The 17,483-nt window shown below is 46.3% G+C and overlaps 1 protein-coding gene across 8 annotated transcripts in view; it reads left to right on the forward strand.

Annotated features, from left to right (window-relative positions):
• The window catches only part of map7b (microtubule-associated protein 7b), a 284,290-nt gene that overhangs the window by 200,226 nt on the left and 66,581 nt on the right, over nucleotides 1-17,483 (forward strand). For 6 of the 8 annotated variants that reach the window (XR_011940761.1, XM_072499672.1, XM_072499677.1 and 3 more), the window contains 2 exons: nucleotides 58-180; nucleotides 10,952-11,100. Coding sequence is in view for 7 of the 8 variants with exons in the window: in XM_072499672.1 (XP_072355773.1) it covers nucleotides 58-180; nucleotides 10,952-11,100 (272 nt within the window). In the remaining variant the exon portion in view is untranslated. The remainder of the gene's footprint in view (nucleotides 1-57; nucleotides 181-10,951; nucleotides 11,101-17,483) is intronic. The other 2 variants (XM_072499671.1, XM_072499676.1) reach the window with 1 other exon arrangement.

A 17,483-nucleotide genomic window follows, 5' to 3' on the forward strand; every position in this document is an offset into this window, starting at 1 on the left:
TATTTACCTCTGCAACTGTGTGTAATGTCTAACTTTTCTTTAATTTATTCTGCATAGCCCGACGTTTACAGCTCAGTCCTTGGGAAAGTAGCATTGTCACTCGCCTTCTGACACCTACACACTCGTTCCTAGCTAGGAGCAGAAGTACTGCTGCCTTATACGGGAATGGTCAGGATGCAGGTAATTCTCCATATTAAAATGTAACTTTCTTAATTATACAGGCTAAAGTAGCTATCTGTATGTTGACGTGACTGTTCAAACTAGTAGAACTTTAGATATTTAAAGTGAAGGTGAAAATTGTGAGGAAATGAGAAGAAACGTTTTACTGGAATATTAGTTCCACTACATAATAGGATATCTGTGATCGGATTGCAGAGGTGCAATTCTAATGGGTAATTTTAATCATTCATTTATAGTAGTAAAACATATGTTTCACGTAAGTTTATCATGTAGAATTTATTAGAGGTTTTAGATTTGGATTCGGAAACTAACTAAATAGTTTGGTGTAGGTCTAGAGCAAGCAAACCAAACTGGAAAAACATTTAAATCTACTCTTAGGTATTACAAACAAGCTACAATGAGTATTGTGGTGGTGATTCCAATAATTATGCAGAATGTAAGCGGTGCAAAGTTGTATTTCCTGTCTGGTTTGTGGAATTCCTGGTTTCAAAGTAATGATAAAGTAAATTGATATGATTTTATTGCTTATTTAGCTTTGGTTGTGTTGTGGTTTGAGAAAGATGATTATGGTTCACTGAGCTGAGAAGTCATAAGCCTACTGTGCTTGGTTTTCCATTCATTAATTTAAATGGATAGGAAATTGAGGTATTACAGGTTTGTGACTTTCCCAACCAGCACTCCCTATGAAAGCTATTGCAACCATGGAATCTCTAATTTCACCATTCATTTTTAATAGAAGTTTCTGAACCATTAGAATTTTGTGGATAGTGTGCCCAGTAGAAACTTTCAGCTTATCTAAATGGTGCAATATTCTAATTGTGAATAAATTAATATCTGTACATCGTTCCCCGGAGTGGATTGCATGTCACATGTTAAACCTTTGTGAACGTGTGCAGACTTTATATGGCATTTCCTTGGTTTGAATATTGGCATTTTTCTTCAAAATTAATGCATCTTCTGGTGTATCCTGAGCCATGCAGCTAAGTCCCAAATTCAGTGGACTAAGAGTTAAGCTCTTTGAGCTTTCTCAGAGAGTAGAGCTCTCAGAGAAAATTGATCAGTGACTTCTGGGCTAAAAAAGGCAAAAGAATTTTTAAAAGTGTGCTTGGACCCTGTTGACAGTCCTCTGCAGTTGCTAAGTCAATCTGTTTGTACATTAGAAAGGAACAAGCTTAGTTGCGATATTTCCCATGAACAAATTGCCACTTTATTTAAACTGAAGCTTGTAATGGATGCTATATTAGGAGATGCTGGAGTCAGCAGAGGAAGAAAAGATAATTGGCGAAAGAAATTTCCATATAAAATAAAAACACTAAATGCTCTGGCAGTGAGAGAAACCAATAACATTTTGATGACTCTTCAGAGCTAAAGAGAGGGGGAAATGTGATGAATTTTATACTGTTTAAATGGGGGTGGAGCAGAATAGGTCAGAGATAGGTGGGGGAGAGAGATTTGACAAAGATGCCATTGGCACAAGACATAGGCAGTGTTAATGGTTGCGTTAAAGACTAAAGAAGATGCTGAAAGTAGCATAAAGGCAAGAAAGTAGCATAAAAGCATGTGTCAATGGCAGAACAGGAGTCACTGTTCTGCTGTGAAAGCAATTCATGAGAACAAGTGACAGAGGGCCCTGTGGAAGGTGGGGGCGGGAGACGGTGTTTAGGACAAAAATGGGATTAAACATTCTCCATATTGCCCAGGTGTCTTGGAACAATTGGAAATTCTTGATTCCTCTCTCCTGGTAACTACAATTTATTCATGACTTGTTTTCGAATATTGCAGCAATACCGCTGTTTGACCATTTAAAAAATATCTTTCATACATCTTGATACAAGAGTGCTGCTTTTGGGGAATGTGGGGAGACGTGACATTTGAGTAGAGAGTTGTTGGGGGGGGGGGGGGGGGTGGGGGGAGGCAATCCATCATGTTTATCCTGTGCCCAAGTTCTAATTCTAAATTGCTTTTATTCTGCTTTTTAAATTGACTGCTGATTCCAGTGCTGGTTCCTGTACCAGCCTCCCCGAACAGGCGCCGGAATGTGGTGACTAGGGGCTTTTCACAGTAACTTCATTTCAAGCCTACTTGTGACAATAAGCGATTTTCATTTCATTTTTTTCATTTTCAGTGCAGCTCAGGCTGTGGGATTACCCCTGAAATGTTTAAAAGAAAAGTAAATGCAACAGAATTTTAATTCAAAACTTGTTCCAATCGCACTCTAGTATAAAAATTAGAACCATGGTAGCTGACAATCTGAAACTATGGTCTAAATGTGGCAAGTATGCAACTTAAAATTGAAAATGAGAAATCCTTTCCCATCAGCTAAATTAAACATCCAGCCAGCATGCATTAAAGTTCTAAGCTTCTTTAAAAATGCATCTTAAAGCTGCTTGTAAACCCACTGACTACAAAAGTGTCCAGCTATTAAACTCAATGACCCACCAATAAGCTGTTGTTTGGCTTAATTAAATCAGGGTCTCGACAGTAGTTAATTTCAAAATGTGGCAGTGATGCACGATAACTGCTTGAGTTTTGTATGTGCAGGCTGGCGTTTGGAAAATGTGTTAATTTTATAATGAAATTAAGTAATTTTAGCAGTATCTGATCTGGAATGTTGCATTTCTGTTTTGAAGCTTGTCTTAATTAATTGCCTGACGTACTGTTTTACTGTTGTTCTTTATTTGAAGTGAGACCAATTCTGCTGATCTTTTCCAACAAAAACCTGTCCTCTATCTTCTTCCTACACTGTGCTACAAGTTTTCTGTATCCTCTGTGTTTTGACAGCTGAATGGATGTGAAGTAAAAAGAACTATTACAGTACTTAAATGTGTTTCAGCCAATCAGCTGTTTAGTAATCGGTTGCTTAGTCACTATTGACAAATGTGTAGAAGTTTCTCAATGCATGTTTTATAGCTGCATTGTAATACCAAAACCATTGCTGTTTGTTGAAAAACTTGATAATTGCGGAGAGTTTATTTCTTGGAGAGGTGTGGAAATGGATCCCAACCAAGTATACCTTTTGGCCAATTGTTATGGACATAGTTGCTACTGCTGCTAAATACAAGAATATAATTTAATACAAGGGGCTGGTTTAGTACAGTGGGCTAAATAGCTGGTTTGTAGTGCAGAACAATGCCAGCAGCGCGGGTACAATTCCCATACCAGCCTCCCCGAACAGGCGCCGGAATGTGGCGTCCAGGGGGCGCTATTCTTCTCTCTTCCCCCCCCCCCACACACACCGGGTGGGAGAATCGCCGGGGCACCGTGCGAATCGCGACACGCCGCCCTGACCACCGCACACGATTCTCCCATCCCCCGGAAACCAGCGCCATGCAATTCGTACCGGGCAGCTCGGAGAACCGGCGAGCGGTCGTCCACCCCTGGTCGCTGCTAGCGGGAACTCTGCGGGAATGCTGTGGGGGGGGGCCGCGGGCGGCCTGTGGGGGAGGGAGGGGGGCTCCTTCACCAGGGTGGCCTCCGTTGGGGTCTGGCCCGCGATCGGGGCCCATCGATCGGCGGGCCGGCCTCTCTTTCCACACCCCCCCCCCCCCCCCCCCCCCCCTCCCGGGCCTACCTCCTTCCACGCGCGGCCCCAGAACACCGGCGCCATGTTGGTGAGGGGCCGGCGTGCGTAAAACGTTCCCCGCGCATGCACAGGATGGCGCGGCCCAACTGCGCATGCACAGGATTGGACTGCCCCAACTACGCATGCGCGGGTTGGCGCGGCGGCCATTTGGCGCCGCATAAGGACGCTGGAACGGCGTGAACCGCTCCAGCGCCGTGCTGGCCCGAATAGGTCATGCCCGGGCCCTGTTCGCGCCGTCGTGAAACGTGACGCGTTCACGACGCCGCGAAAACTTGGCATCCATATCGGAGAATCGCCCCCAGGGTTTTTCACAGTAACGTCATTGTAGTCTACTCGTGACAATAAGCAATTATTATATTATCATTTTATACATGGGAAAAGTGCACACACTCGAGTCCGTATGCTAGATTTTGTAATGGAAATAAACGTTCACCCTTATTGAGAATTAAATTGAACAGCTGCTTCCTGATCCACAGATGCAGAAATCGGAAATATGCTGTCAGAGTTCCATTGCTCCTCCAAAAACTTTGCTATAACAAAATCTCACTGAGAAACTCAGTATTCAGCTGCTGTACTCCTAAAAGCCCAGCAAACACACTAGAAATTGCTGCCATTTATCCATATCTGTGTTTACAAATATTTAAGTATGATCAACATTATCGGTCCGGAGCCGAGCCCCAATCTTTTGTTAAGATCCTGGACTAGGACCCAATTTTTTACTTTGGAAAATTGTGAGGAAGTATTGCTGCACCACAGGAGTGGTAACACTGACCAGCAGACAGTTTTTATGGTAAAACAAACTTTAAATGCAGAATTTTTTTGAAAAATGGTTTCATTGAAGTTTTTACATTTTATACATTGTACATTCAACAAGGGTGGGTAAAAGTGATGGAGGGGTGGAAACTGGAAGCGAAGTTGATTAATTTTTCCAGGTTCGGACGAGAGCATGAAGCGGCACCAAACTAGTCATCGAGGTACCGGTAAAGGAGTTGTGGGAGGGGACCCAGATAGGCCTGGAACAAGGAATGTTCCACATACCCCATGGAAAGGCAAGCGCAGCTAAGACCCATTGCTACACCTTTGATTTGGAGAACGTGGTATGAGTTAAAGGAGAAGTTGTTGAGAGATAGAACAAGTTCAGCCAGACGGAGGAGAGTGGTGGTGGATGGGAATTGCTCAGGCCTCTTTTCTGGTGTTTTCTCCTGGATGGGGTCAGTATCATGTTCAGCAGTCATCTGATGTTCACTGTTAGCTGTCTACCTTTAACAAAGCCCGTCTGGTCCTCTGCGACCACCTCTGGTGCATAGTTCTCCAGCCGCTTAGCCAGAATTCTGTTGGGTCTTTGTCCTTTTTTGGGTATCATAGAATAATAGAATTTACAGTGCAGAAGGAGGCCATTCGGCCCATCGAGTCCGCACCAGTTGTTGGAAAGAGCACCCTACTCAAGCCCACACCTTCACCCTATTCCCGTAACCCAGTAACCCCACTTACCCTTTTTGGACACTAAGGGCAATTTAGCCAATCTACCTAACCCGCACATCTTTGGACTGTAGGAGGAAACCGGAGCACCCGGAGGAAACCCACGCAGACACTGGGAGAATGTGCAGGCTCCACACAGACAGTGACCCAAACCGGGAATCGAACCTGGGACCCTGGAGCTGTGAAGTAACTGCGCTAGCCACTATGCTCTGTGTATCGGTGAAATGGTGGCTTGTGTTAGTGTTGGAGGCAGGGTGCCCCTCGCTATCAAGTCTGCGAACATCTGCCGAAGGTGCGAGGTCAGAGACATTGCAAATGTTTTGTAGAAGTCCACCAGGAACCTGTTGGTCCCGGCGCCTTCCCCGCCTGCATGGAATTGATGCTCTCCATGACATCTCCCAGTCCTAGTGGTTCATTCAGCTCCCTCTGTCTGCCGTCCCGAACAACTGGCATGTCCAGTCTGTTGAGGAACTGTTGCAGCCCCGAGGTGTGCAGCCCCCAGTAGAAAGCCTTGAACGCTTTGTTGACCTTTTTTGATTCGGCTACCAGTTGATCTCTGCTAACTTCATCTGATCTATTTTCCTGGTGGCTGCCTGACTTCTCAGTTGGTGGGCCAGCAGGTAACTAGCTGTGTCTCCTGTGTTCGTGGAAGGTCTCCCGTATCTGGTGGAGTCAGTGCACTGCCTTCCTGGTGGATAACAGGTTAAAGTCCATTTGTAGCTTTTCCTCCTCTGCCAGAAGCTCTATGATCGGGGCCTCGGAGTACCTTCTGTCGACCTCCAGAATGGAGTCAATCAGTTGTTGCCTAGCTGCTCTCTCGTCCCTATCTCTGCGTGCCTTGTAGGCAATAATTTCCCCTCTAATCACCGCCTTTAATGCCTCCCAGAACATGGAAGGTGAGACTTCCCCGTTCCAGTTGTTAGTAACGTACTTGCCTATGGCCTGTGATCGTTTCTGGCAGAAGACCTTGTCAGCCAGGAGGGTCGTGTCCAACCTCCCATGTGGGGTTGGTCATGGCCCAGTCTCCAACCTCACATCCCTGTAAAGCTCAGAGTCTGTTCTCGACCGCGTGGAGTTGTAAAAGTTTATTTGGAATTGCGTGTACACACAGGAGAGGCAAGTTCTGCTGCTAGCCTTAGCTCGCAAAAGTCAGCTCTGATCATAGTCAGAATTACACGCAGATATATTTAAGGTTCTTTCAGATTTACAAGTAGGCATTGACGTCCTCAATTCAGTTGGAACATTACAAGGTGATCAGTATGCATATTTTCTGGTCCCTTTAATGGGAAACCGATCAGCTAATACAATGTTTCTTTCCAATCTCCTGGATTCTGTTCAACATATTTCCTTTACCCTGAACTTCTGGATGGAGTATTAATGTGTTTCTATCCCCTGCACTGGGCTGGACAATGAATCTCCTACAGACAAGCTAGAGCCACGATTTCTGTGACGTGGGTCCCCTTTCTTATCCTAATGTCCTGTGAGATGATGGAATTATCTCCAGTGCAGGTGACTTTTCTTTAAGGTCCAACTTTTTAACCCCTTGCCTGCTGGTTTTTCCCTTGACCTGTGCTGTTATAATACTTGAGACATCTTTATTATTACTTATGTCAATTCTGACACACATATATCAATTTCTTCCGCTAACACCCGTTCTCCAACCTCACATCCATGTACTGTGGAGCATGGTCGCAGATTACAATTGCGGAGTATTCCGCTCTTACTATCTCTGGAAGCACCGATTTCCCACTAAAAAGAAGTCGATACAGGTATAGAGCTTGTGTACTGGCGAGAAATTCCTTCTCACCTGGGTGCATGAACTGCCATGGGTCCACTGTCCCCAACTGTTTCTCTCTCCCTCCCTCTCCCTCCCTCTCTCTCCCTCTCTCTCCCTCTCCCTCCCTCTCCCTCCCTCTCCCTCTCCCTCCCTCTCCCTCCCTCTCCCTCCCTCTCCCTCCCTCTCCCTCCCTCTCCCTCCCTCTCCCTCCCTCTCCCTCCCTCTCCCTCCCTCTCCCTCCCTCTCCCTCCCTCTCCCTCCCCCTCCCTCCCTCTCCCTCCCTCTCCCTCCCTCTCCCTCCCTCTCCCTCCCTCTCCCTCCCTCTCTCTCCCTCTCTCTCCCTCTCTCTCTCTCTCTCTCCCTCTCCCTCCCTCTCCCTCCCTCTCTCTCCCTCTCCCTCCCTCTCCCTCCCTCTCCCTCCCTCTCCCTCCCTCTCCCTCCCTCTCCCTCCCTCTCCCTCCCTCTCCCTCCCTCTCCCTCCCTCTCTCTCCCTCTCTCTCTCTCTCTCTCCCTCTCTCTCCCTCTCTCTCCCTCTCTCTCCCTCTCTCTCCCTCTCTCTCCCTCTTTTCTCCCCCCCCCCCCCCAAGCCCTATGTCGGGGATTTTCCCCATGCACGTCTTTACGTGTTGTCCCAGTTGGGAGTGTACACGTTGAAAAGGACCACCTATCCCCCGTCTAGCACACAGCTGACCATTATGTAACACCCGTCCTTGGTCCGTAACCGCTCTCGTCGCACTAAACACCATCCTCTTGCATATCAATATGGCTACCCCCCCCTAGCTCTTGTTCCATAGCAGAAATGGTAAGTCTGTCCCACTCAGCCCTTCCTTATCCTCAGTCGGTTCTTCCCCCTCAGGTGCGTCTCTTGGAGGAAGACTGTCAGTTTTCATACTTTTCCCTCTTGCGGGATCAACCAAACTTGCCTTGTAGCTGTGCCCCTGCACTCTGGGGTTTCCCTTTGTTCGGGGACTATCTAAAATGGCCGCGGTCACAGTTCTCACCATGAATCCGGACCCTGTGCTCTGGGGTTTCCCTTTGTCCAGGGGCTGCCCAACATGACTACCAACTGTATGTACACCATGTGGGTGGTCCCTGCACTCTGGGGTTTCCCTTTGTTTAGGGACCTGCCAAAATGTCCACCAGCACTGCCACCTTGATCCTCGTTTCCGAGAGTGACCTGCTGAAGCTAGTCTAGAGCTCTTCCCCGCCCTACTGTTTTGTTGCTCCTGCGGTCTGTTCCCCAACCCTCTTGCTGCCCCCTCTCCCCGTACCCCCTTCTGTCTACCCCTCTGCTTTTCCCCCCTCTTGCTGGTGTTGTGTCCACCCACACCAACCCACCTGACTCTCTCTCCCACCGTGGGAGATGCACCACGGCCCCCCTCTGACACATACTTCCTGGTGCCAGCTTTCCTGCTAGTGTCGTGCCCCCCCCCCACCTGCTTTGCTGGTGTCCCCTCTATCTCCTCCTTACCCTCTCCAGCACTCTGCTATATTCACCCCCCCCCCCCCCTTTCAACGAACTGGCTCTCCTGTTCATAACGAGACGATGCAGTCCCGCGCAAAATTGTCCGTTGTTTGCCTCCGCCTCCTCTGTGCCTTCCTTATCACTGTCTCCTTTGCTGTCTGTCTAAACCGTTCTTATGGACCAACCCGTTCGCCTCTGCAGGGGCAGTAAAGTAATGTTCCTTGCCCTGATATGTTGCCCAGAGCCTGGCTAGGTACAGCATCCCAAATTCAATTTTGTTTTTGTATAGCGCCGATTTATCCTGATTAAACTCAGCGCTGTGCTTTGCCAGGTCCGCCCCAATGACCTGGTAGACTCTGATTTTATGTCCCTCCCAGTTGCATGCTTGTCTGTCTTGCCCAGCGAAGGATCCTTGCCTGGTCCTGGTATCGGTGCTGCTTGGCAATGACTGCTCTCGACTGCTCCCCCACCTTGGGTTTCGGCCGGAGTGACCTGTGAGCCCTGTCGATCTCCAATGGTTGGGGAAGCTGTCTCTCTCTCCACTACGTTGCCCTCACTTCGCTCGTGCAGGCCCATCATTCTGACATTGTGCCACCTCGACTGATTTTCTTGGTCCTCCACCTTTCCTTTTTGGCTTTTCTAGGTCGCCACCAACCTCTTGATGTCGGCCTCCAGGGCGACAATTCAGTCGCTCAGGTCTGTTGATGCTTTTTCCAGTTCCTTTATCATGCTCCTCTGGGCCTCCAATCTCTTTCCCATGCCATCGGGAGCCACCTGCATGGTGGCCAGTGCCTCTGCCACCTTGACTGCCACATTTATTTCGGCCTCAATGTCATCTCTCAACTCCTTCAGCTCCCTGGTGAGGAAAGCGAGTGCTAACCCACTTGCTCATCACTCTTGTGTCCCTTACTGCAATTCTTGGTATCGCTGCGGCCACTTGAGCTGCTGCTTCCTGGCATTTTTACTATATATCATGTCGTTGAGGTAAGGGGATGTTTTAGTCTGATTTTCCGGGCTAAATTCGGTCAAAAATGCCTATTTTTCGGTTTTACAGAGAGCCACCTGATGTACGACTACTCAGCACACCCCCGACACCGTAAGTCCCTTAAATACAGAATTAAGAACATTAACAACAAAGAAATAATTTACATTTCACAGTTACAACATTTTACTTGTTTTCTAACCCTGTCTCTGTATAGATATAAATTCTAATTAAACAAACCAACACCTTGAATACCTACATTGGATAAAGTCAACAACAAGGATGTCCATTTGCTTATTTTGGTACAAAATCTTTTAGAGAGAGTCCTTTAAGAGCAAACTGCTCTGAATACCAGCTTGGTGTTCCAGGAACAACTACCAAATCTGACTGCTCCCATTAACTCTGCAATCTGCAATCCTAAAGCACGCACATTCTTGTGTCTTGTTACAAAAAGTTACATTGCTCCTGCAAAAATCAATGATTCTGTCCCTTTGTAATCACAGCAAAAATATTAAATAAGAACTTTAGCATATGGAAATTTTTCACATCCCTCACATAAATCTGTCAAATAACCTTTTGTGTGAAAATAAACATTTAAATTATTTTCAGAATCCAGAAAAATGTAATTTTTTTTTCTCTTGAATCTCTTAAACCATTTATCCCCCTTCATTATTCCACTTCATGGTAGAGAATTTTTAATTCAAGCATTGTTCGTGACCATGTTCGAGGAATTGTTCGCCCAGGGCGGGGGGGGGGGGGGGGGAAACTTGTACAGACTGTAAAACTGTGAGTTGAGGACAGTGTTCCCCGGATTATTTAGTTTTTGTATTTCTTGGATAAGTTTGGAATAAATTACGTTTTTTTTTTAAAGAATTTTTAATTCGATACCAAATTTAATTTACTCTTTTTCCACTTTAATCTCTGGGTATCTCCGTAATAATAATCTTTATTGTCACAAGTAGGCTTACATTAACACTGCAATGAAGTTACTGTGAAAATCCCCTAAGGATTCTTCAATCTAGTTAAGGCGATGCACCCAGATTTTTTGTTCCGATATCTTGAGGGTGCTGGGAAGCTTTTGATTTCTAATCACAAAGTTCTAGTGCAAATCTTTTTGAAAATCTTTGGGTAAGTGTAGGTCTAAAGAATGGCTGGTGCCATTTGTTCTCCACTGACAGCAAAAATCCAGACCAATGGGTTTGATTGACTGCATTTGTTTTTTGAACATTGGCAAATAGTGCTGATGAAGTAAAAAAATTGGGATGCTTTAAAATAAATAATTTAAGTATAATTTTCAGTTTGCTTGGTATTTGCCTCGAATATGTCTGCTTGTTTCAGTTAAATTCTTGTGCCCCTATGAGACAGACAGTAATGGTTTTGGTAGCTCTTTCTTTTTGCATTCCTTTCAAGCTAACACTTGCTGTCTTTTCTCCTCTTCTTTCATTCTTGTTTTACTCCTTTCATCCACTTCTCATAATACTGCAGTTATCCCAATTTGTCCTCGTTCAGTATCTGCCAGCTCTATTACCCCACCAACTTGTAAGAATCTTCACAGTAGGATGTCTGACTGGCCACGGTTCATAGTTGCCACACCTGATGTCAGTGCGCGGAGGAGACCAGCTCATCCTCTAAAGGTAAGCAGTTGGATTGCAATAATGTGTAGTATGTGAACAGCAATATTTCCACATGTAACTATTTCCTTTCAAACAATTTTTAGTTTCTGGTTTACATTACTATCATGTTAAATCTAACACTTCCCTGTGGGAGCAAAAAGCATCAAATCCTGAAAGCACAATTGAGAAAAAAGTATTGCTACCTAACAAATAATGTTGTAATAAGCTCATTTTTAAAAAATGCTTGTTTTGAAATTTGTAATAAACCAACCACTGCTCAGTATTAAATAGGTTTCAAACACACTGAGAAAGATGATTGTATGTGTGACCAGCATTCAAATAAATTAAAAATGCCTCCTGTTGTTTTTCCTATTTACTAAAATTATTAAAGGAGACCTTGGTTCAGTTTTTTCAGTGTAATTTTCAGTTGTTACAGAATCATCTCATCTATACTCTGAATCATAAACTGCTGCATCGTGGAGAAGATTTGTAATTGCATCTCAATTCAAAGGAAAAGTTCTGAAAGTACACCATTGTCTATAGTTGTGCAGGACATCTTGAACTATAACCTCGCTCAAACAAAATAACACTAATTACATGTTAAATATTACTCTGTACTATTCTAAATTGTCTATGTATGCTGCAATCTCCTTATTTTAGGCTTTTAGTCACAAATGACCATCATGTCCATGAGGCCCACCTCCTGCTCCCTTGACTCTATTCCCATGAAACTGCTAATGACCAACTTAATTTCCTGGCTTCAATGTTAACTGCTGGTTAACGTTTCCCTTTCTTCAGGTACTGTCCTTTTAAAATTGTTTGTTATCACTCCTCACTTCAGAAAAAAAGTGCTATGTCTAATCTGCATTTCCTCTCCCAAGACCTTGAACGTGTTGTCGCTCTCCAAATCCATGGCCATCTTTTCTGCAACTTGATGTTTGTACATTTTTAATCAGATTTATGCTTCTGCCTCAAATGTTTAGAGTACCCAATTCTTTTTTTCCAATTAAGGGGCAATTTAGCATGGCCAGTCCACCTACCCCGCACATCTCTTTGGGTTGTGGGGGTGAGAATAACACAGACACTGGGAGAATGTGCAAACTCCACATGGACAGTGGCCTGGGGCCGGGATTGAACCTGGGTCCTCTGCGCAGTGAGGCAGAGTACTAACGACTGCGCTACCATGAGAAAAAAAAACTTTAATAAGTCACAAATAGCATCTTTTGTGAAAGTACACATCCTGCCTGCAGCTTTTGATATGATTTTTTAAAAATTTGTTTGTACAGGACGTTGGCTTTGCTAGCTAGGCCACCATTTGTTGTCCATCCCTTATTGCCTTTCGGAAGGTGGTGGTGAGCTGCCTTCTTGGACCACTGCAGTTCATGTGGTATAGGTACACCCACAGTGCTATCAGGGAAAGATTATGATCCAGCGACAATAAAGGAACGGTAATATATTTCCAAATCAGAATAGTGAGTGACTTGGAAGGGAACATCCAGGTGATCATATTCCCATGTATCTACTGCCCTTGTCCTTCTAGATGGCAGTGGTCGTGCATTTGGAATGTGCTGCCTAAGGAGCCTTGGTGAGTTCCTGCAGTGCATCTTGTAGACGGTGCACACTGCAGCTACTGTGCGTCGGTGGTAGAAGGAGTGAATATTTGAGGAAGAGTTGCAAATTAAGGGGGATGCTTTGTCCTGGATAGTATTGAACTTCTTGAGTGTTATTGGAGCTGCATTCATCCAGGAAAATGGGGAGTATTCCATCACACTCCTACTTATGCCTGGTAGGTGGTGGACAGGCTTTGGGGAGTCAGGAGCTGAGTTGCCCTCTGTAGGATTCCTAGCCTCTGACCTGCTCTTGTAGCCACAGTATTTAGTTTGTGGCCAATGGTAACCACCATAATGTTGATAGTGAGTGATTTGGTGATTGTAATGCCATTGAATGTCAATGAATGATGGTTTCTCTTCATAGAATCCCCACAGTGCAGAATGTGGCAATTCAGCCCATTGAGTCTGAACCGACCCACTGAAAGAGCACCCTACCTAGGCCCTCACCCCCACTCTATCCCCGTAACCCAGTAATACCACCTAATCTTTTGAACACTTAAGGGGCAATTTTAGCATAGTCAATCCACCAATTTTAGCATAGTCAATCCACCTACGTTGCACATCTTTGGGAGGAAACCGGCGCACCTGGAGGAAAAGCACGCGGACACTGAGAGAACATGCAAATTCCACACAGTCACCCAAGTCTGGAATTGAACCCGGGTCTCTAGCATTGTGAGGCAGCAGTGCTAACCACTGTGCCACCATGCCGCTCTTATTGAAGATCATTGTCTGTCACTTGTGTGGAACAAATGTTACTTGCCACTTGTCAGTCGAAGTCTGGATATTGCCACGGTCATGCTGCATTTACACATGGACTGTGTGACTGAGGAATTGCAAATGGTGCTGAACATTGTGCAGTCATAGCAAGCATCCCTACATCTGACCTTCTGTTGGATGGACGGTCATTGACGAAACAACTGAAGATGATTGGGCCTAGGACACTACCCTGAGGAACTTCTACAGTGATGTCTCAGGACTGAAATGACTGAACTCCAACAACCATTGCCATCTTTTGTGCTGGTATGACTCCAATCAGTGAAGAGCTTTCCCCCTGACCTCCATTGACACCAGTTTTGCTAGGGCTCCCCTTGATGCCATGCTCAACCAAATGCTGCCTTGATGTCATGGGCAGCCATCCTCACCTCGCTGCTGGAGTTCAGCTCTTCTGTCCATGTTTGAACCAAGGCTGTGATAAGGTAAGGTGAATGACCCTGGCAGAACCCAAACTGAGCGTCAGTGAGCAAGTTATTGCGAAGTAAGTGCCGCTTCATAGCGCAGTTGATGATTCCTTCTATCACTATTGATCGGGAATAGACCAAAAGGGTGGTAATTGGCCAGGTTTGATTTGTCCTGCATTTTGTGTACAGGACTTACCTGGGCAAGTTTTCACTTTGCCGGGGAGATGCCAGTGCAGGAACCGCTTGGCTAGGGGCTGGTTCTGGAGCACAAGCCTGAAGTACTATTACCGGAATACTCTCTGGGCCCTTAACCATTGCAGTATCCAGTGCCTTCAGCCGTTTCTTGATATGTGGGATGAATCAAAGTGGCTGAAGACTATGACCTCTGGAGGAGACCGAGATGGACCATCCACCTTGCACTTCTGGCTGATGATTATTATGTATGCCTCAGCCTTGTCTTTTACACTGATGTGCTGGGCTCCTCCATCATTGAGAATGGGAATGTTTGTGGAGCCGCCTCCTCCAGTGAGTTGTTTAATTGTCCACCACCATTCATGACTGGATGTGGCAGGACTACAGAGCTTAGATCTGATCCGGTGGTTGTGGGATTGCTTAGCTCTATCACTTGCTACTTGGTTATTTGGCATGCAAGGAGTCCTGTGTTGTAGCTTCATCAGGTTGGCATTTTCCGGCATGCCTGGTGCTGCTCCAGGCATACTCTCCTGCATCTCCCGATGTAATGAGGCCCATGTTGCCACACATGCATCTTCTCTTCATTGAATCAGGGTTGATCCCCTGCTTTGCTGGTAATGCTAGAGTGGGGGATATGCTGGGCGATGAGGTTATAGATTGTGACTGAGTACAATTCTGCTGCTGCTGATGGCCCACAGCACCTCATGGATGCTCAGTATTGAGTTGCTAGATCTGTTCTAAATCTATCTCATTTTGCACGATGGTAATACGACACAACACGATGGAGGGAATCCTCAATGTGAAGACAGGACTATGTCGCCACAAGGATTGTGAGGTGGTCACTCCTATCGCTACTATCATGGACAGATTCATCTGCGGCAGGCAGGCTGGTAAGAATGAGGCATGTGGCCTTGAGCACACCAGGGCATCAGACAGTTATCTTCATTCACAGGAAGGGGTTCCACTCACTGAATATTCAACTCGTGTGTGACCACCACCATTGGATTGTGTACCTGTGTGCAAACTTCCCAAGGAGTGTGCATGACCTGGGGCACTCTGAGATCCCCAGCATATTCAAGAATCACCCCAGGATGATGGGTTGGCTCTTGGGGGGCTAACTGGAGACCAAAGCGGAGATCCGATGTAACGAGGCCCATGTTGCCACACATGCTGTCACTGAGCTATGCTTGGACTGCTCAAAATGCCTAGATCACTCTGGTGGTGCATTGTAGTGTACTCTCTTTCTCCCCCCCCTTCCCCCCCCCCCCCCCAAACCCGAGGGTCTCCTGCTTTGTAGTGGTCTGCTGTGCCCTCCATAGCCTGGCACAGCAGTTGGGTGACACGCTGGAGGAGGAGAAAGGACATGGGCGAGGAGACGGATAGGAGGGGATGGTGGATAAACACGAAAAACCTGCAGGAGGAAACGGAGGATGGAGGACAAGTGGCGGTGAGGGTTCGGCATGCCCGGAGGGCAATGAGGCATTCATCTTCACCCGATTCTCATAGGACAAGGCTTTGTCCGTCAGCTCAAACCCCCCCCCCCCCCCAGCCCCCAACTATCCTGCTCCACCCTCCAGGTGTCTGTGTAACATCACATCCCTAGCATATCTTCTGGCCTATCTCCTGGGTATCAAAGATCTGGGCTAATTAATACACAATTAAGCATCGCTGCCAGCAGTTACCCTTGCAAATTCATACTACTACCACTAGATGGCACTATAGAAGCTGTAGGTTTCCATATCTATCTTCAGCATCTCTAATGTATTGCGGGAAATTTGTTTTGTTTGTTGTGTTAGTAGCACAGGAATTCCATCTCCCAAAAATATTCATTTCTCACCCAGTTGTGCTCCTTGATAAATCATTGGCTGCTTCTGGGGTCTCAAAATAATACTCCTGGCCCTCATAAGTCACCCATAGTTTCGTCGGGCAAAGCACCCCAAACCTTATCTGCCGTCGATACAGCACCGCCTTAGCCCTATTGAACCCTGCACGCCGTTTTGCCACTTCAGCTCCAATGACCTGGTATATTCGGGCCTTCTTCCCTTCCCATTTGCAGTTCTGCTTCTCCCTGACCCACTGCAGGATCTTCTCTTTCTCCACAAACGTGTGGAGTCTTACGATCACCGCCTGTGGTGGTTCCCCAGCTCTTGGCTTCTGCCTTGGAGATCTGTGTTCTGTCCACTTCCGGGGTCTTAACCAGCATCCTCCAGACATACCTCATGACACTCGCACCTTCCACTCCTTCAGGCAGGACAACTACTTGCAAATTCTGCCTTCTCGACCTGTCTTCTTGCTCCTCCACCGTTGCTCTTAGCGACTTGCAACGGTCTCCTAAGAGCCCCGCCTCCACCGCCAATGCCACCATTTGATCCCTGTGGTCCAACATCACCCTGTCCATCTGTCAGACCCGCTCCAGGCACTTTTCAACCCATTCCATCGAGCCCTTCAGGCATGCCACAGAACTCTTCTGACAGAACTCTTCCCTAATGAAGGCCATCAACTGTTCCATCTGGGGCCTCCCAACTTGCACTGACCCTTCCCCCTCCGCCATCTTTCCAATAGCTGCTGCGCCACAGGTATCGTCCAACTCGTTGGCCAGGTCTTTCACATTCGGCCGGGTTTGGTAACCAGCATACATGCCACACCCAGGAGGGAACTTCTCCGCCCTTCAGCTACACTTTTCTGTCAAAGTTACTCCCGTTTTCAGATAAAAAGAGCGCTTTTGGATGCCTTCAAGCAGGAGCTGCTCTGTGTGCGACCACTCACACCATGGCCACCATGGAAGTCCTACCCTGCGTCTTTTAGACCTACAATTTCTATTCAGACAAGTAGTGCCCACCCTCGATCGAATACTGCCTTGCTGTCAAGGGCAGTCACTCTTGCTTCATATGGTTTAAGGTGAGAGGGGCAAGGTTTAGAGTAGATGTACGAGGCAAGTTTTTTTACACAGAGGGTAGTGGGTGCCTGGAACTCGCTGCCAGAGGAGGTGATGGAAGCAGGGACGACAGTGACATTTAAGGGGCATCTTGACAAATACATGAATAGGATGGGAATAGAGGGATACGGACCCAGGAAGTGTAGAAGATTGTAGTTTAGTCAGGCAGCATGGTCGGCACGGGCTTGGAGGGCCGAAGGGCCTGTTCCTGTGCTGTACTTTTCTTTGTTCTTTGTTTGTTGACCTTTAGTTCCTGGCAGCTATTTGTGAGTTTTTTCTTTGCAGCCAAGTAAATTACATCAGGTTGCAACATGTGTTCTATTAATTATACCCAATGATTGTGTGAAATGTTCATCTGGATAGATTTTATAATATTTAAAATCCGAAGATTAAGGAAGTTAGACGTTGTAAAATTGTTTTTGGGATATGTGGTGTTCTTTGTGTTTCTAATCTTAGGATGGTTGGCGTGTTCACAAAGACCACAGATAG

Source organism: Scyliorhinus torazame, chromosome 4 (assembly GCF_047496885.1).
Source record: "Scyliorhinus torazame isolate Kashiwa2021f chromosome 4, sScyTor2.1, whole genome shotgun sequence".
NCBI classification, from domain to species: domain Eukaryota; kingdom Metazoa; phylum Chordata; class Chondrichthyes; order Carcharhiniformes; family Scyliorhinidae; genus Scyliorhinus; species Scyliorhinus torazame.